The 21,188-nt window shown below is 35.9% G+C and overlaps 1 protein-coding gene across 1 annotated transcript in view; it reads left to right on the top strand.

Moving 5' to 3' along the window:
• edar (ectodysplasin A receptor) overlaps positions 1-21,188 on the top strand; it is a 78,051-nt gene that overhangs the window by 35,506 nt on the left and 21,357 nt on the right. The window contains 4 exon segments of the mRNA XM_059343617.1: positions 4,081-4,200; positions 10,360-10,541; positions 16,706-16,806; positions 21,122-21,136. Coding sequence (XP_059199600.1) covers positions 4,081-4,200; positions 10,360-10,541; positions 16,706-16,806; positions 21,122-21,136 — 418 coding nt within the window.

The following is a 21,188-nucleotide window of genomic DNA, read 5'->3' as shown; positions in this document are numbered from 1 at the left end:
GATCATAGTTTCATTGCTAGACTTTGCAACAAAATAAAGGTGATTATTCTATAAAGAGTCACTTATTAGAACAGATTTTACTATAATAATCAGGTCTTTGGGTTTTTTAATTACCTGTGGGCCGCTGGAGGCAGTATCAAAATGACCAAAAAAAGACACAAAATTAACTAAAAAAAAGACACAAAATGACAGGAAAAAATAAATTACTTAAAAATGACACAAAATTACTAAACAAAAGACACAAAATGACTGAAAAAACACTAAATTACTTTAAAAAAAAGACACAAAATTACAAAAAAAGACACAAAATTATTTTAAAAAAGACACTAAATTATTAAAAAAGACAACATTATTTAAAAAGACACAAAATTATTTTAAAAAAAAGACACAGAATTATAAAAAAATACACAAAATTATTTTAAAAAGACACCAAATTACCAAAAAAAGATGCAAAATTATTAAAAAAGACACAAAATTACCAAAAAAAGTAATTAAAGGGACCTTCCACACACAACACAGTAAAGTGCCATTCATATAAAACTCCCATTAAACTTTCATATCAAGGTGGGGGCCACAAAATATCATCACGAGGGCCACAATTGGCCCTCGGGCCGAGAGATTCACCAATGGTCTGATAACATCAATGTTTACCTAAAGGTCAATGGAGGAAAATGGTTCAATTCAATAAAGGTAAAGTCTGATCATGTAGTAAACACATCCAGAAATACACACAATACACACTGGTTTTATAAGAAGACACTGAGAACAGAAAGTTTAAGTTGCTTCATAACTTTTGGCCCATAGTGTTTATATATGCAGGTGTTTGAGGTAAATCAGTTCATTTGGATCTGGTGTTAATCACAAACAGATTATTGGCCCCAGATGATCAGACTCCAAACACAAACACACAGTCACACAGTATATTTGTATATTTACTCCAACTTTGTCTTGTGTCGGCTGTCACACACTGTAAAAAATGTCTGTAGATTTTAGGGTGAAAAACTAGTGACAGTAGAAGATATAAAATGATAAATGGGTTAATTCAGTAGTAGTAGTAGTAGTTTTCTGGTCAATTATATGGCAGAGTAGTGTTTCTTTTGATGGAAAAATGTATTTACACAGTAAAAATGACCAAAAAGACACAAAATGACCGAAAGAGACATAAAATTACCAAAAGAGACGCAAAATACCAAGGAAACACATAAAATTACCTAAAAAGGATGTAAAATTACCAAAAAAAGACACAAAAATGACCATAAAAAAGACACAAAATGACCAAAAAGAGACATAAAATTACCAAAAGAGACACAAAATACCAAGGAAATACATAAAAGTACCTAAAAAGGACGTAAAGTTACCAAAAAAAGACACAAAATTACCAAAAAGAGACAAGTGACACAAAATACCAAGGAAATACGTAAAAATTACCAAAAAGACACAAAAAAGACACAAAATGATGGTAAATAGAATTTATGCAGCATTTATAAAGTATTTTCTTGTCAATTATATTGCTGAGCAGCGTTTCTTTTGATGAAAAAAAAAATATTATTATTACAGTAAAAATGACCAAAAGAGACATAAAATTATCAAAAGAGACAAAAAATACCAAGGAAATACATAAAATTACCTAAAGAGGACGTAAACTTACCAAAAAGACACAAAATCATGGTAAATGTAATTTATGCAGCATTTATAAAGTATTTTCTTGTCAATATATGGCAGAGCAGTGTTTCTTTTGATGGAAAAATGTATTCATACAGTAAAAATTGAATAAAATGTCAATTCTAAACGTGAAATCAACAGTGCCAATGTCCTTTTACCGTAATATTTTAAAAAAGTTGCACCATATTTATTACGGTAAAGTTCTTGCAACCACAGCTGCTGGTTTTTACCGTAAAAACAACAGTTTTTTTACAGTGTGAGACGGTTATAGAGAGAGAAAAAGAGAGAAAGAGAGAAAGAGAGAAAGAGAGGGAGATGTTATTAAAACAACAGAGAAGATGGAGAGAGTTAGTCATGCTCTCCTTTTCTTCTTCACTGTTTTCTGGACTGCAGATGATTTTTAAAAGTCAGTTAGTTTGTTTGGAAAAGAACAAAGCGTGCTGGTAAAACTATAAATACCAGCTGCTACTTATTACAACGAGCCACAATGACACAATAACACACACACACACACACACACACACACAGATACCAATACAGTACATAGACACACATCAATTACTGGCATTGTGCAAACTCACATATACACACACAGACACACACACACACACATACACACACACACACAAAGACACAAACACACACACACACACACACACACACACACAAAGACACAGACACACACACACACACACAGACACACCGACTCACACACACACAGACAGACACACACACAGACACAGACACACACACAGACACAGACACAGACACACACACACACACACACAGACACACACACTCACACACACACACACACACACAGACACACACACACACACACACACACACACACACACACACACACACACACACACACACACACACAGACACACACACACACACACTCACACACACACCAGTGCTCCCCGCTGGTCTGAGTGTGACAGATGAAGAAGTCGGGATGTTTGTTTGTTTTCTTTGCTGTTTGCCAGTTATAATGATGATGATGTTGATTCTCCTCCAGTTGAGATTATTGAATAAATCTCCCATCATGCATGTGGTGATTTATGATTCATCTCTGCTGCTGCTGCAGATGTTGAGCATCAATCAGTTGGATGCAACTTCCCACATGTCGAAATCAATATGAGCTTTTAGGTTGTTGTGTTTTTCCCCGATGCTGGATGTGAATGTTTTTATTGTGAGGTATATGCTCAATTAGAAAAGTAAATGGAAGAAGTAGTTGCAGATTTATTTTTTTTATTATGAAGAGGATTAATGATGTCAGATGAAATAATGAAGTAATTAAGCCACATGGTTGGTTTCAGCACTGGGGGAATTACTGAGAACTGGTGTTAGTCTCTTTAGAAATGCTTTTATCAAATACAGTTCAGACTAATGAGAACGCTGCAGTGTTGGACAGATGGAGGACAAATGATGGGAAACCATGAAATGAACACCATTAATAACATACAGACATAACATAAGAAATATGAGAGACATAAAAACAAATATAGACATAACAACAGCATCACAAGCTGTTTTCATACTGTGTTTTTGCAAAAGTGACATAACAAAACTCATTACGTCTTAGTCTGTGGATTCACATTGAAATCCAGATTGAAGCTGGAGGAGATGGTAGTACATGTACGGTGGTGGAAGAAGTGTTCAGATCTCTTCCTTCGCTAACTTTTAGCCCTCTACGACCTCCAAAAAAAACAAAAATGGTGAAAATATTGATGCCGCTGGATCGCTAAATATGGATACTTAGCGGCCATGAATCGATATAATATTGCTGCACAAAATATCACGATGCTATGCTGTATTGATTCTTTCCCCACCTCTAATGTTTGTTTTCACACATACAACATTGCTATTGGGGCTAGCACTCTAGCCTCTCAGCTAGAGGGTCGTTGGTTCGACTCCGGCCTGTGTGGAGTTTACATGTTCTCTCCGTTTGCCGGCTGACCTCCAAAACACTTTTATCAAACCAACTTTGAGCACTTAAAAAGGATCCAACTCCTAAAATTTAAAGACTGCATTTCCGGGTCTTATGAGGCGGGCGGGACAATGGTCTGGTTTTTCTTTTTCGCGTGATGCTCCACAGGTGGGAGGCGGGGTGCCGCCTTCAAGGACCTTAAGCAGAAGTGTGTTTTTTTATGTGTATACCCCCCTTTTTAACAACAAAGCACTTTGTGCAATTTATTTGTTTCTTAAAAGATTACTGCAGTCCTGTTTCACTGTCTGTGTCTGTCCTCTGACCTGTCTCACTGTCTGTCTGTCCTCTGACCTGTCTCACTGTCTCACTGTCTACACTGTAATTTCCCAGCTTGGGATAAATAAAGTATATCTATCTATCTCTCTATCTATCTCCCTCTCTGACCTGTCTGTCTCTGACCTGTCTGTCTCTCTGTCCTCCAGCTCTGCTGTATGTTCGCCAGTGCCGAGTATTCAAACTGTGGAGAGAACGAGTTCTTCAACCAGACCAGCAACAGCTGCCAGGCCTGTCCTCAGTGTCAGCCGGGACAGGAGCCACACATGGTGAGTTATCCTCGTTTTATACTGACACACTGAGTTCTGTGTTTTCATTATCTCTCAGCCAGAATCATCAAAATTACAAGGAAAAACTAACACATTTATAAGAAAGGAAAATCCCGAATTTACAGTCCAAAAATTCAAATTTACAAGGAAAAAAAATCACAAATTTAAGAGAAAAAAATCTAAAATTGTGATAAAAAAATCTAAAATTTATGAGAAAAATGACAAATTTAAGAGAAAAAATAATAATAAAAAAATCCCAAAATTCACGAGAAAAATACAAATTTACGAGTAAAAAAATCTAAGACTTCTGATCAATATTCTCATTTTATACTGACACACTGAGTTTTGTGTTTTCATTATCTCTAAGCCAGAATCAGAAAATCAGAAAATACCAAGGAAATACATAAAATGCCCAAAAAGACACAAAATGACCAAAAAAAGACACAAATTTACAAAAAAGAGACATACAATTTCCAAGGAAATACACAAAATGACCAAAAACAGACACAAATAAAAAGAAGAAAAAAAAATCATTCGAAATACAATAGGGACCTTGCAGGTCGTTGCCTGCTTGGGCCCTAAAAATGACCAAAAAAAGATACAAAATTACCAAAAGAGTTGGACCTCCTTTTGCATGAATTACTGCATTAATACGGCATCGATTTCAGAAAATATTCACATTTTTTTGACATGTACCTGTATAATTAAGCAGCCTTTTCATGCATCTGTATTTTCTTTCTACTGTATGTTAGAATCAGCTGCTGCAGCTGATTAAATCTGACAATTACTCATCCAACTGTGACCTTTCAGAACTGATAATAAGCATGAAATCTGACTTTATGAACCGTTGGGTCGTGTTTGTTCAGACCACCCAGGATACACACACACACACACACACACACACACACACACACACACACACACACACACACACACTGTGCTCACATAGCTGCACAGTGAAGAGTGACTAAATTCAAATGAACAATTTCTTCTGGTTTATTGCTCTCATTGACTCCAATGGTAAGGCATGCATCACAGTGAGCAGGTACCACACCATCCAGCACATACACACTGAACACTGATAGGCTGTTTACACAGAGCTGAGAGGAGAGGACAGGAGACGCTGGAAAACTCACAATACTTCAATATGTGCAATATGTGAGGAAAACTGTTTTGATAATTTTGTTGTTTTTTTGGACATTTTGTATCTTTTTTTGGAAATTATGTGTCTTTTTAAAGTCATTTTGTGTCTTTTTTTAGTCATTTTGTGTTTTATTTGGTGATTTTGTGTCTTTTTTCGTCCTTTGGTGGCATTTTTTTGTCATTTTGTCTCATTTCTGGTCATTTTGTGTCTTCTGTTGGTCATTTTGTGTCTGTTTTTTTTGTCATTTTGTGGCATTTTTTTGTCATTTTGTATCTTTTTTGGTCATTTTGTGTCATTTTTGAGTCATTTTGTTTCTTTTTTTAGTCATTTTGTTCCTTTTTTTTGTCATTTTGTGTCATTTTTTGGTAATTTTGTGTCTTTTTTTGTTCATTTTGTGTCATTCTTTGCCATTTTTTTGGTAATTTTGTGTCTATTTTGGTCTCTTTTACAACATTCGTGTTTATCAGACAAGTGCAACTTTTTTAAATAGTTTAAAAATATTATTGTAAAATGGAACCTTGTAGCCACTTTAAAACTCCTAAAGATAGGAAGGCTAAATAGACTGGAAATGGAAATACAGAGAAGCTGCAGTAGTCTCAGTCAGTCAGTCAGTCAGTCAGTCAGTCAGTGAGCCAAAGACAACAGAGCGGAGGTAAAGGCTTGTTGCACCCCGGGCTGCCACTCCCTCTCCACAGAGACAGCGGCACTCAAGGGTGAACAGGATGAATTATCGTCTCTGTAATTTTTATTTTATTTTTGTGGTTTTATGTGTTGATGCAGGTATGATGCTGCAGAGCACAGACTGTCACGTCTCTGTATACAGATTATATCACATTCAATTAGATCAACCAGTGAATACACAGAGAAATTAGTACTCAAAGTACTCAAAGTACTGCAGTTTATCTGACTAACTGCTAGCGTTTTGGTTCTGACTGTTACATTTAACTCTTTCTTTGGAGTTTGGGGCTGTTTTGACACTATTTTGGCTATTTTTTCAGCACAACCTCACCTATATGACCTGATTATTTTTTTTCATTTTTGACTTACTGGATCAACATTTTGAGCACAAAAAACACACCAAAAACACACAAATAATGATGAAAAACACACATAAAACACACACAAAAACACACAAAAGAAACACTTAAAAAGAAAACAAAAAACACCTTTTTTTATTTTACAAAAAACACACGTAAAACACACACAAAAACACATAAAAAACACAAAAAATGACAAAAAACACACATAAAAAGACACAAAACACATTAAAAAATTTTTTTACAAAAAAGACACATAAAAAACACAAAAACACACGTAAAACACACACACAAAAACACACGTAAAACACACACACAAAAAGACAAAAAACACACATAAAACACACAAAACACAAAAAATGACAAAAAAACACACACAAAAAATGACAAAAAAACACACACAAAAAGACAAAAAACACACATAAAACACAAAAAATGACAAAAAACACACACAAAAAACACAAATAAAAACACATTAAAAACACAAAAAACACAAATAAAAACACATTAAAAACACAAAAAACACAAAAAACACAAAAACACATTTTGTTTTACAAAAAAGACAAAAACACACTGAAAACAAATTTTTTTTACAAAAAAACTCACAAAAAAATTACAAAAAATACACGTAAAACACATACAAAAACACACACATAGAAAGACAAAAAACATTTAAAAAAAAAAGACAAAAAAACACATAAAAAGACACAGAATTAATAACACTCCTGTGCTTGTTTCCACTGTTTGTGTTCCTGGTTTGTGTTCCTGGTTCTTCCTGCCTGGAGTCACTAATCCTCCATGAGCCTCCAGAAACAATCCACAACAACGTCTTCTGTTAGATCTCATAAAATCACCTCGGCCTTAAAAACAGAGACGGAGACGAGAAGTTCAGCTGATAATCTCAGAGATCTGTCACAAAGATCACTGAGACAGAAACATGAGAGATTAATCACCAGAAGAGAAGAAGATTCTCTCTTTACTTTCTCCTGCTTCTGATCCTCTGGGAGTTCCTTTAGTGTGTGTGTTTGTTTCTTCACACCCTTTAAATCACAGGATAACGACAGGGTTACACACACACACACACACACACACACACACACATGTTTAAAGTGCATCTTGTATCCAGATTGTGAGCGATGACGCTGGATTTCATTTCTTTCTTGTTTATGTGGACATAAACACTGAGGTCAACTTATATTTCCCACTTCCTAGCTTCCACTGAGTGGTGAAAGTGATGGACGCGTTAAAGAAGAGAGAATTAAAGTTTCCGTGATGTTTTAAAGCTGCTCCACGTTGAGGGTTTCCTCCCTGAGGGAGCTTGTGGCTGGTGGTTGAAGAGGAGCAACATGAACCCTGAACTCCTCCTGCAGGAGGTCTCTGCTGCATGTCATCAGCCCCGTTCTCCTTCACTTCACTGTCGGAGCAGAAGATTATATCGCTGCTTTCTGTCAGTTCTGTTCTATCTAGACTAGTGTCTGGAGGAAGTTTGTGTTCTTATAGTGGGAGGTGCAACATAAGAAGGGAATAAAGCTAAATTTAATGAAATAACAGAATTTGCACATTACATGCAGATCACTACAACAACATCTGCAACTCCATAAAACATTTACTTTCCATAAGGTACCATTGAACATTGATAGGCTGTTTACACAGAGCAGAGAGGAGAGGACAGGAGAGATATATGTGAGGAAAACTGTTTTGATAATTTTGTGGGTTTTTTGGACATTTGTATCTTTTTTTGGAAATTTTGTCGTTTTTAAGTCATTTTATGTTTTTTTTTAGTCATTTTGTGTCTTTTTTAAGTAATTTTATGTATTTTTTTTGTCATTTTCTGTCATTTTTTTGTCATTTTGTATCTTTTTTTGGTCGCTTTGTGTCTCTTTTTAGTCATTATTTTCTTTTTTTTGGTCATTTTGTGTCTTTTTTTTCATCCTTTTGTGTCATTTTTTGGTCATTTTGTCTCATTTTTGGTCATTTTGTGTCTGTTTTCATCCTTTAGTGTCCTTTTGTCTAATTTTTGGTCGTTTTGTGTCATTTTTGAGTAATTTTGTTTCTTTTTTTAGTCATTTTGTGTCATTTTTTGGTCATTTGTGTCTTTTTTGGTTCCCTTTTACAACATTCTTGTTTATCAGACTAGTGCAGTGCCCGTAGGAAGTATGTATTCGTCTGCAACTCCATAAAACACTTACTTTTCATAAGGTACCACACCATCCAGCACATACACACTGAACATTGATATTCACTGGAAACTATGATAATATTATTGTTAAATGGAATCTTGTAGCCACTTTAAACCTCCTAAAGATAGGTAGGATAAATAGACTTCAGATGAGATGAGTCAGGGTGGAAATACAGAGTGAATTACTGTGTTACTGACCAGGTGGAGGCCTATCACACAATGGGGCGGAGCTACACTAAAAGGGGCGGGGCTCCTCGAAAAGGCGTCCCATCAGAAACAGAGCAATGCTGCAACACGTCCTACATAAATAATGATATTTAGAAAAATGAATTCAAAAATCTTCAAAATCGAGGATGCACACCTTCGTGCCATGAGCAAGACACACACACACACACACACACACACACACACACACACACACACACACACACACACACAAAGAAGCTTATCGCTTTTACAGATAGATTGATTTACAAATAACAAGATTCAGAGGCGACAAATGTGCTTTGAAAGGAAAGAAGCTTTCAGGGGGAGCAGCGTTTAGTGGGCGGGGCCTCAGTGATCCTGTGAAACAGAGATCCAATGAAAGCTTTAACACAAAGATCCTGCTGATAGCTCAGCAACGTTTTATATCACAACAATCACACGGAGACTCACAGACGTCAAACAGAAGAAGAATATTAGATTTCTCTCAGAGTCAGTCTGCTGTAGCCCAGAGCGAGAGGCCGAGGCTTGATTTATTAGATGAAAGTTAGAGGGAAATGAAAGATGAAAGAGAAGGAGCAAAATAGAGTGTGTGTTTCTCTATGTGTGTGTGTGTGTGTGTGTGTGTGTGTGTGTGTGTGTGTGTGTGTGTGTGTGTGTGTGGGCTCCCCACAGTGAAGAGATCGATGCTTAGAGACAGAAGGACGAGTTGGTCATCTTAAACACTAGCAGGCAGGGAAATAAACACACACATGAGTAAATAAACACACACACACACACACACACACACATTCTTGTACTTCTATCTTTGTGAGGACCCTCATTGTAACAGTGAATTCTCTTGCAAAGTTATAATAGTTTTAGATTTTTCATTAGTTTTAATATTGATTTCGTTGTGGTCTTTATTTTCAAATCCAGTTAGTTTTAATGAGTTTTTAGAGTGAGTTAGCTAGTTTTAGTTTAGTATTTATTTATTTTAAATGCTTTAGTTGTAGTTTAGTTTTTATTAGTTGTAGTGTTTTGTAATGGGGTATTTGTTGGGTGGGAGATTAAAAGAGGTCACAGTAAATTTTGCCTTTATTTCCTTTGTCTGATCCATCTTCATTATGTATGAAAAAAGTTGACAAAGAGGAAAACGAAGGACATTTTCACTATAATTTTAGTTAGTTTTGTAACCACACAATACAGTTTCAGTTAATTATCATTATCATGTAACCTTTAACCCTTAAAACAAAGTCTGAAATCTCAAAAAAAGCCTTTAAAGAAGTGAGGACCGGCTGAAATGTCCTCCCTTTGCAAAAATGTCCTCACTCTGTTGGTTAAAAACGTGTTCCGGTCCTCACTATGTAGGAAGAACAAGAAAACACACACACATCGGGAGCTCTGTGACCAATCAGGTTTCTCTTAGATTTGTTCAGGACAGAGATAGAAACAGATGTGAGAGTGTGTGTGTCCATGGAACCGTTCTGAATCATCTCACTGATTTAATTTAAAGTTGTATTATTGGAGAGAGGTATTTATTGAATGTGTGTGTGTGTGTGTGTGTGTGTGTGTGTGTGTGTGTGTGTGTGTGTGTGTGTGTGTGTGTGTTCCAGAGCTGTGGCTACGGTGTGAAGGACGATGACTTCGCCTGCGTGCCGTGTCCTCACGGGAAATATTCCAAAGGGAAATATGAGATCTGCAGACGCCATAAAGACTGTGACGCCCTCATCAAAGCTACTGTTCGCGTAGCGGGGACGCCAGACAGCGACGCGGAGTGTGGACCCTGTTTACCAGGGTAAACAAACACACACACACACACACACACACACAAGATGCTTTTACTCTAATGTTAATTAAAAACACTGAAGACAGCAGATATTTAGCAGTGGTGGAAGAAGTATTCAGATCTTTTACTGCAGTAAAAGTACTAATACACACTGTGAAATTACTCCACTACAGTCAAAGTCCTGCATTCAAAACTTACTGAAGTAAAAGTACAAAAGTATCAGCATCAAAATGTACTTAAAGTATCAAAACACACTGTACTGCTACAGAGCTAACTGTTAGCCTGTTAGCACATACACACTGTACTGCTACCGAGCTAACTGTTAGCCTGTTAGCACATACACACTGTACTGCTACAGAGCTAACTGTTAGCCTGTTAGCACATACACACTGTACTGCTACAGAGCTAACTGTTAGCCTGTTAGCACATACACACTGTACTGCTACAGAGCTAACTGTTAGCCTGTTAGCACATACACACTGTACTGCTACAGAGCTAACTGTTAGCCTGTTAGCGCATACACACTGTACTGCTACAGAGCTAACTGTTAGCCTGGTAGCGCATACACACTGTACTGCTACAGAGCTAACTGTTAGCCTGTTAGCACATACACACTGTACTGCTACAGAACTAACTGTTAGCCTGTTAGCACATACACACTGTACTGCTACAGAGCTAACTGTTAGCCTGTTAGCACATACACACTGTACTGCCACAGAGCTAACTGTTAGCCTGTTAGCACATACACACTGTACTGCTACAGAGCTCACTGTTAGCCTGTTAGCACATACACACTGTACTGCTACAGAGCTAACTGTTAGCCTGTTAGCACATACACACTGTACTGCTACAGAGTTAACTGTTAGCCTGATAGCACAAACACACTGTACTGCTACAGAGCTAACTGTTAGCCTGTTAGCACATACACACTGTACTGCTACAGAGCTAACTGTTAGCCTGTTAGCACATACACACTGTACTGCTACAGAGCTACCTGTTAGCCTGTTAGCACATACACACTGTACTGCTACAGAGCTAACTGTTAGCCTGTTAGCACATACACACTGTACTGCTACAGAGCTAACTGTTAGCCTGTTAGCACATACACACTGTACTGCTACAGAGCTAACTGTTAGCCTGTTAGCACATACACACTGTACTGCCACAGAGCTAACTGTTAGCCTGTTAGCACATACACACTGTACTGTTACAGAGCTAACTGTTAGCCTATTAGCAATTTGCAGACTGGATGCTGAGGGGTTAACATCCCCTCCGGTTCTGCAGCTGGGAGAGACTGCTGCAGGAGGACTGTGGCGATTCGACTCGTTCTTACTCTTCTTAACGAGCTGCCGGCCCCCGCAGCTCGTTAAGAAGAAAAATAGTTGCTAAGGGGGTCTGAAAAGTTGCTAAATATAGCAACAAAGTCTTTTTTCAGGGGAGAAAAAAGACCCGACAAAAGTCGTGGAAACAGCCCTAAAGGAAACCTCGTCTTGTGTCATTATCTGCTTTAATTCATATTTTTTCATCTAAGAATGACAGTAGAATCCACCTGTATGGACGTTACTCCACTGAATGTGTTCTGTGTATTGCTGCAGTGTGACTCTTCATATTTTGGCCCATGCAGAGTGTGATCTGACAGAGCGGACCACCCTGTTGTCTTCATTTAAATGCTTTCATTTGTGTGCAAACATGCTCTAAATCCTGAACCTTCTCATTTGCTCATGACAGCTGTGGACGCATCCCCTGTCACTTCAAAATATTAAACCAATAAGGGACGTTTAAACGTTCCCAGACCTTCCCGTCCTCTCCGTCTCGCTCATCCTTTCCGTCATCCATCATCCCGCTCCTCCTCTTCCTCCTCTCTGTACACTTTGTCAACACCAAACTTTCTGACAGCGTTGTTAAACTGTGTGAGACCTCCTGCTGCGCGGTGTATTTTACACACAAATGTTTGTTTAATGAGAACGTTTTTATTGTTTTTCTGCGTCATATTTCATCTGATATCAATGACTGAACGTAGGCAGTATATAATTAAATCAGACGTGAAGGAATTGGCATAAATAAGAGTTTGACGATCCTCCTCCTCCTGTCAGCAGGCTGGATGACGGCCTACTGCCTCCTACTTTTCTTGGCTCTCGGCCGTCTTTTTCAGGATGTTTTTGCTTTTTCTCAGGAACTCCGAGTTTGGTCATGTCTCTCTGTGACTAGAGAGACATGGGAGACATTAGATAGAGACTTTAGATAGAGACACTGGATGCAGCGTATTTTGTGTCATTTTGCTTCTTTTTTTGTCATTTTGTGTTTTTTTTGTTGTAATTTTGTGTCATCTTTAGTTATTTTATATCTTTTTTTTTATTTTTTTGTCTTTTTTTGGTCATTTTGTTTCTTTTTTTAGTCATTTTGTGTCTTTTTTGGTCATTTTGTTTCTTTTTTTAGTCATTTTGTGTCTTTTTTGGTCATTTTGTGTCTGTTTTTGTCATTTTGTGTTTTTTTTAGTCATTTTGTGTCTTTTTTGGTCACTTTGTGTCATTTTTTGGTCATTTTGTGTCTCTTTTTGAAAATTTTGTGTCTTTTTAACATTTTGTGTAATTTTTGGTCATTTTGTGTCTTTTTATAGCCATTTTGTGTCTTTTTTTAGTCATTTTGTGTCTTTTTTGGCCACGTTGTAATTTTTTTGCCATTTTGTGTCTTTTTTTTCATCATTTTGTGTCATTTTTAGTCATTTTGTGTGTTTTTTTAGTCATTGTGTTTCATTTTTTGGTCATTTTGTGTCTTTTTTGGTCCCTTTTACAACATTTGTGTTTATCAGACTAGTGCAGTGCCTGTAGGAAGTATGTATTCAGAAGTATTCAGAGCTCGGCCGTCTTTGTCAGGATGTTTTTGCTTTTTCTCAGGAACTCTGAGTTTGGTCATGTCTCTCTCTGTGGCTGGAGATGCATAGAGACATTAGAGACATTAGATAGAGACATTAGATAGAGACAGTGGATGCAGCGTACTGTATGTGTGGGTGTCGGTAGAGTCCGTACCTGTTCAGACCAGGACAGGCCTGAACAGTAGCAATAAAGTTGAGTTAAAGTCTCTGCAGAGAGAAAGACCTGGAGGAAAATCAGTCTGTTGATCCAGATTTGTTTGTCTGCTGGTTTCCATGGACGCAACTTTAGGAGCTCATTAAATAATTCATCTTTATAAGCCATAATTAAGCCATTAATACTTTTTTATTACCAGCGATATATAATGATGTCTCAATAGAACACACCTATCGCTGTAAGTCCACAATACTTTTGCTATTACATCATCTTTATTATTTTTTGTTAATACTTTAATAATTTATGCACTTTATCTAATTATATATATACGTTCTTCTTTTTTTTATTCAACTGATACAATGTGAGAGGTAATATATGTGCAATTCAATGTATTGCAACTAAACGGTTTGTTAAATTTTGTAACTTTTTTAACACCAACATTTTTTTTGAATTGGGCTTAGTGGAAAGACTCCTGTAAGTTTATTAGAGCTGCCAGAGCAGCTTGAAGGTCCCACCATGGAAATAATCCACATGTTTCTTTATTTCCTGTACTGGAGCATGGATGTGACAAAAAAGACAAAATTATGACCAAAAAGGACACAAATTATAACAAAAAAGACAGAAATTATGACCAAAAAGACACAAATTGTGACAAAAAGACAAAATTATGACAAAAAAGACACAAATTATAACAAAAAAGACAGAAATTATGACCAAAAAGACAAAATTATGACAAAAATGACTCAAATTATGACAAAAAGGACACAAATTATGACCAAAAAGACAAAATTATAACAAAAAAGACAGAAATTATGACCAAAAAGACTCAAATTATGACAAAAAAGAGAAAATTTTGACAAAAAATACAAAATTATGACAAAAAGACACACAATTATGACAAAAAATACAAAATTATGACAAAAAGGACACAAATTATGACAAAAAAGACAAAATTATGACCAAGAAGACAGAGGTAAAGTGGGGTACATGAGGACATGAGGTAAAGTCGTACGTGACGTGAGCAGATTTGAGCAGAGTTTTGCGTCTTGGCAGTGTAGACGGACACGTCGTATTATTGTGCAAAAATAATAATAAAGAAAAGAAAAGAAAAGAAAAGAAAAACTTCAAACTTCAGACGTTCTGGTTTAGAGAATAATCTGAGTTAATGCTCTGTGGAACATTAGCATAAAGTGTTAAACAATTAATTCCTCCATCATTAATGAGTCAGATAACGTTAGCTCGTTTTCATGACCTGTTGAAATCTGTTGAACATTTGTAATTGTGCTTATTATTTGTAGTTAAAACATTGACTAATGTTCAATCAAAATCAGTCAGTCATCAGAGAACGGACCAGATGTTCCTCAACTAATGAATCCTCCTCATGATCCAGAGGTTCCTACAGGCTCCAGGTCTAAGTCCTTGTTCTGACTATATCCACAGACATAAAGGTGTCAGTTCATTACCTGCATGCTGCATACATTAAGGACACGCTGCTATAACTCCTGCTCTGGTCTAAATGATTTAATAGCAGCCGTCACTCAGACTCTCTTCTCTAATAGAGGCGTCATGACTCAGGGCCAGAATATGTTCTGAGCTCCTTTAGAGCCTGCAGGCCAGCAATTATCTACATTTCTTCACTGAGGCAAACTTTTCACCTCACGGCTTCCCCATACTTATTCACCATGTAGGTACAGTATGTCTGGAGGCTGGAGGCACATACCACACACACACACACACACACACACACACACACACCTGCCCAAACTACTTTAACTCTTTATGTTCTCCTCAGATTTACTCCCTCTGGAGACCCTCGGTCCTTAAAACATGTTTAAATACCATGTTGGTATATTTTTCACCTATATGACCTGATAATAATAATAATAGATTTTTTATTCTGACTTACTGGATCAACATTTAGAACCAAAAAGAACCAAAGAAAAACCAACATAAATGTGATCTTGTGATTGTGTGTGATCCTGTCATCAACTCTGGTTTTTATTCTAGTGGGACTCTGTTTGATTTGGCTCTGGTGTGTTTAGAGGAACAATTTTGGTCATTTTGTGTCTTTTTTTGTGTCTTTTCTAGTTATTTTGTGTCTTTTTTTTGTAATTTTGTGTCTTTTTTGGTCATTTTATGTCTTTTTTTGGTCATTTTTTGTCGTTTTTTAGTCATTTTGTGTCTTTTTTTGTCATTTTGTGTCTTTTTTGTCCTTTTGTGTCTTTTTTTAATTATCATTTTGTGTCTTTTTGGTTATTCTTTGTCTTTTTTTTTGGTCATTTTGTTTCTTCTTTAGGTAATTTAGGTTTTTTCTGTCATTTTTGTCTTATTTGGTCATTTTGTGTCGATTTTTTAAATAATTTTGTGTCTTTTTTTGGTAATTTTGTTTCTTCTTTAGGTAATTTAGGTTTTTTCTGTCATTTTGTGTCTTTTTGCATCTTTTTTTGGTCATTTTGTGTCTTTTTGCATCTTTTTTTGGTCATTTTGTGTCTTTCTTTGGTCATTTTGTCTCTTTTTTTAGTCATTTAGTCTAACATAAAATGTGATTTTGAAACTTTTTTTACTTTCAAAACACTATCATGCTCAATAAAGAATTGTAAATGTGTCAAATGTGACCAAAGGTGTCAAATCTACCATATAAGAGGGTTCCATCCAGTTCTATCATTTGATACTAAATCTATTTGAGCTTGTCTCCAGTTTTACTTGGTATATCATCATCAAACTGAAACTGGCCTCATGGAGTTTACAGCCAGAACTTTAGAGGTAAATGTACAGTAGGGCTCCACGCTGCTTTGTTTTATACTCTGATGGAGGCAACAAGTCTGGATTATTTGGAGCTTTTAGAGACTCCACAGGGTTAATGTCCAAGTTTTTTCAATTATTCCGACAAAGATTGAATTATGAGACAGATTTTCAAACTAAATGGTTTGATAAAACGGACATTTTTTTGTCCATGCAGACTTTTATCTACTGTATCTAATTATATTTTAATGGATTGAGGCCTAATCTTCTTAGTTTCATGGTGTTTTTAACCACATCTGAAGCTTTTAATCTTTTAAAGATGATACAAGAGGGCAATTAATTACATTTTACATTCATCTTTCTATCTAATATAACAACTTCCTGTTTTATACTTTGTGTCTGCAGGTATTACAAGCTGGAAAACAAACCCAGGACCATCTACGACATGGTGTGTCACTCCTGCCAGAACGCTCCACCCAACACCAAAGAATGTAAGAACAGCCTCTGCAGCTTTATTCCTCCCTCCCCTTCTCTCTTTTTACTTTCTTTCTTTCTTCCTTCCTTCCGCTCACTTCCAACCTCGTCGTCCCGACAACCTTTTATTCTTGTTTCAACTATGAATTCCCCCTTTTTCTCTCCTCCAACCTTTATCTCACAGCTCTCTGTCCAAACACAGACCTGGTTTCCGCTGGAATCAAAGCGACCAAACATTAAAGTTTTTTTATCTAAGTGAAAGGAAATAAAAGGGGACATGCTGTGTGAAAGCAGATGTGGAGAGGCTGGACTTGGTTTGAGGGAACAATCAGGGTCAGAGGCTGTGGTGAGTTCTCCCGGACCCTCCGGTCCCCCCTGGACCCTCTGGTCCCCCCTGGACCCTCTGGACCCCCGGACCCTCTGGTCCCCCCCGGACCCTCTGGACCCCCCGTCCCCCCTGGAGGGGCCCCACACACTGACCCGTGATCTGCATCTCAGCTCTTCTGGCTCCAGAGGAGCGTTAGGCAACTTAACCACAACCTCACTGGTTACCTGCATACCTGACACTGAGTGTGTGTGTGTCTGTGAGAGAAAGACTAAATGACCAAAAAAGACACAAAATGACAAAAAAAAGACAAACAAAAGACACAAACAGACACAAAATGAGAAGACTTAATGACCAAAAAAGACACGAAATGGCCAAAAAGCCACAAAATTACAAAAAAAAAGACAAAAATTGGCCATAAAAGACACAAAATTACTAAAAAAAGACACAAACTCACTAAAAAAAGACAAAAAAGACACTAAAAGACACAAAATGAGAAGACTAAATGACCAAAAAAGACACGAAATGACCAAAAAAGACACGAAATGGCCAAAAAGCCACAAAATTACTAAAAAAAAGACATAAAATGGCCATAGAAGACACAAAATGACTAAAAAAAGACACAAACTGACTAAAAAAAGACACAAAATGAGAAGACTAAATGACCAAAAAAGACACAAAATGGCCAAAAAGCCACAAAATTACCAAAAAAAAGACAAAAAATGGCCATAAAAGACACAAACTGACTAAAAAAAGATACAAAAAGAAACAAAATGAGAAGACTAAATGACCAAAAAAGACACAAAATTGCCAAAAAAGCCACAAAATTACTAAAAAAAGACACAAACTGACTAAAAAAAGACACAAAATGAGAAGACAAAATGATCATAAAAGCCACAAAAAAACATGAAAAGGATTCAAAAATGGACAAAACAGCCCTATAAGACTTCACAGAGTTAACACACTTCCAAGAAATCCATTGTCATTTCCCATTATTAGTCATTCCCAATAGCTGTCAGTAGTTATTGTCCTCTGTGGTTTGTCCACATGTGACAGATAGATCACACTGATCAAACACTGAGGAGACGTGATGGTGGTTTGGTTCCTCGCTGATCCATTCTGAGATGGGAACGATATTTATGGGCCCATAATTACTGAAAACCCCCCTTAGAGTGTAATTGAAGAGGCCGGAAATGAATAGATGGTATTGTTATTGTGTCATATTTAATGAGTGTGTTTTGAAAGACGAAAACCCAAAAAGCAGCCCGGGCCTGCAGACAGGAGGGTGTGAAGAGTGTGTGTGTGTGTGTGTGTGTGTGTGTGTGAATAAACACTTTCTTTTCAACACTGTGCTAATTGTTTCTCCAGGCATGGAAACGAGTGATTGAATGGAGCAAATAAGATCTATAGAATGATGTAACACGTCTAGTGCTGAAAGAAACTTCATCTTTTATTCACATTCAAACCTATTTTATGGGAGATTGCAGTTTTTTTTTTTTTGCTTTGACAGATCATTTCAACTTTCAGTTTCCTGTTTTAGATTGTTTAACACTTTAAAACATGGGTGTCAAACTCGTGGCCCACGGGCCAATTGCGGCCCTCGTGGCGATATTTTGTGGCCCCCACCTTGATATGAAAGTTTAATGTGAGTTTTATATGAATGGCACTTTACTGTGTTGTGTGTGGAAGGTCCCTTTAATTACTGTTTTGGTAATTTTGTGTCTTTTTTTAAAAATAATTTTGTGTCTTTTTTGGTAATTCTGTGTCTTTTTTAATAATTGTGTCTTTTTTAAATAATTTTGTGTCTTTTTTTTAGTAATTTTGTGTCTTTTTTGACAATTTTGTGTATTTTTGGTAATTTTGTGTCTTTTTAAAATAATTTTGTGTCTTTTTTTAAAATAATTTAGTGACTTTTTTGGTAATTTTGTGTCTTTTTTAAATAATTTTGTGTATTGTTTTGGTAATTTAGTTTCTTCTTAAAGTAATTTATTTGTTTTTCTGTCATTTTGTGTCTTTTTTAAAATAATTTTGTGTATTTTTTTGGTCATTTTGTTTCTTCTTTAAGTAATTTATTTGTTTTTCTGTCATTTTGTGTCTTTTTAGGGTAATTTTGTGTCTTTTTTAAATAATTTTGTGTCTTTTTTTATTAATTTTGTGTCTTTTTTGATAATTTTGTGTCTTTTTTGGTAATTTTGTGTCTTTTTAAAATAATTTTGTGTCTTTTTTAATAATTTTGTGTCTTTTTTGGTAATTTTGTGTCTTTTTAAAATACTTTTGTGTCTTTTTAAAATAATTTTGTGTCTTTTTTAAAATAATTTTGTGACTTTTTGGGTAATTTTGTGTCTTTTTTAAATAATTTTGTGCATTTTTTTGGTCATTTTGTTTCTTCTTTAAGTAATTTATTTGTTTTTCTGTCATTTTGTGTCTTTTTTGGGGTAATTTTGTGTCTTTTTAAAATAATTTTGTGTCTTTTTTGGTCATTTTGTTAAAATCTCTTAGATCTCTGTTTTTGTTGTCTTTGGCGGCCCCTGTGGTGATAAGTGGTAACTGCAGCGTTTTCAGATCTCACTTTCACTTATTTTTGCAGTTTCACCGTCTGTAGTCATGGCTCCTTTTTTTCTTTTCTTTATTTGTTCGTCTGAAACTGTTTAATTGAGATGCAAGCAGAGACTAGTGAGTGAGCTGCAGAGTGAATGTGTTACGTTATCTCCGCCTTCTGAAACACCCACAATCCCAGGAATGTCCCCACAAACACCCAGACCACAACACTGCACTGGGACGGCTTTTCATTCAATGGTGTTACCTTCATTCAGTGATAGAGAGTTACCTAAAAGGTATTTACTCACATGGAAATATTCAAGATAATTACATAACTACTTCTTGAGATACTGAACTGGGTAACTCTTAACCAATAACCCTCAAATAATAAATGGTAAACAGTTAGTTTATTAATGTTTAATCATCATTTATAAACCATATGTAGGCCATTTAGAATGGTAAATTCATGATTTATTATTGTTTAACTAACTATATAATTTATAAATGGCAATAAGATGGTATATTAATGTAAGTTTATAGTTTTTAAACACCATATTAAGTATGTTAATGATTTTGAAATGATTCATTTACCGTTAAGAAATTGGTTGAAAACATTTTAAGATTAAATATGTATAGCACTTTGTAAATGGTTAATAATTGGTTTAAAAACCATCAATAAAGATTATTTAGTTGGTAAAGTAGAAACAAAATTACCAAAAAAAGACACAAAATTACAAAAAAAAAAGAGACAAAATGACGGAAAAAAATAAATTACTTAAAAAAGACACAAAATGACCAAAAAAGACAAAAAATTAATTCCCAAAAAAGACACAAAATTATTAAAAAAGACAAAAAATGAATTCCCAAAAAAGACACAAAATGACCGAAAAAAATACAAAAATTAACAAAAAGACACAACATTATTAAAAAAGACACAAAATTACCAAAACAAGACACAAAATTATTAAAAAAGACAAAATTATTTTTGTAAAAAGACAAAAAATTACCAAAAAAGTAACCAAAGGGACCTTCCAAACACAACACAGTAAAGTGCCATTCATATAAAACTCACATTAAACTTTCATATCAAGGTGGGGGCCACAAAATAAAGTCACGAGGGCCACAATTGGCCCACGGGCCACGAGTTTGAGACCCATGGTGTAAAGTGTTACCCTGTACTGTTCTAACTGGTTAAAAAAAAAAAAAGATAGAAAATATAAAATGTCTACAAGCAGATACAAATTACGAAGACAATAATAAATGTGAAACGATCTTTAAAACAAGCTGTAAGTGCAGTTTGGTTTTTCTGCAGTTTCTCTAATTAGTCTGAAAACAAGATACAACAACAAAGAGCATCCTCCACTTCTAATTCATGTCATAATTCAGCCTGTGGTACATTTTAATTAAACCCTCAGTAGATGAGAGCATAAACTAATGCCCCCCCCCCCCCCCCCCCCCCCCCCCTCCAACAGTAAATAGAGGAGCTGGAGCTGCTGAGGGTGAAGGCAGGCTGACACTCGCTGTGTAATCTGTAAATTACCCGCCTCGCTC

Source organism: Centropristis striata, chromosome 10 (assembly GCF_030273125.1).
Source record: "Centropristis striata isolate RG_2023a ecotype Rhode Island chromosome 10, C.striata_1.0, whole genome shotgun sequence".
Classification (NCBI taxonomy): Eukaryota; Metazoa; Chordata; class Actinopteri; order Perciformes; family Serranidae; genus Centropristis; species Centropristis striata.
Note: the sequence above shows the minus strand (reverse complement) of the source record. Positions and strands in the feature narration are given on the sequence as shown.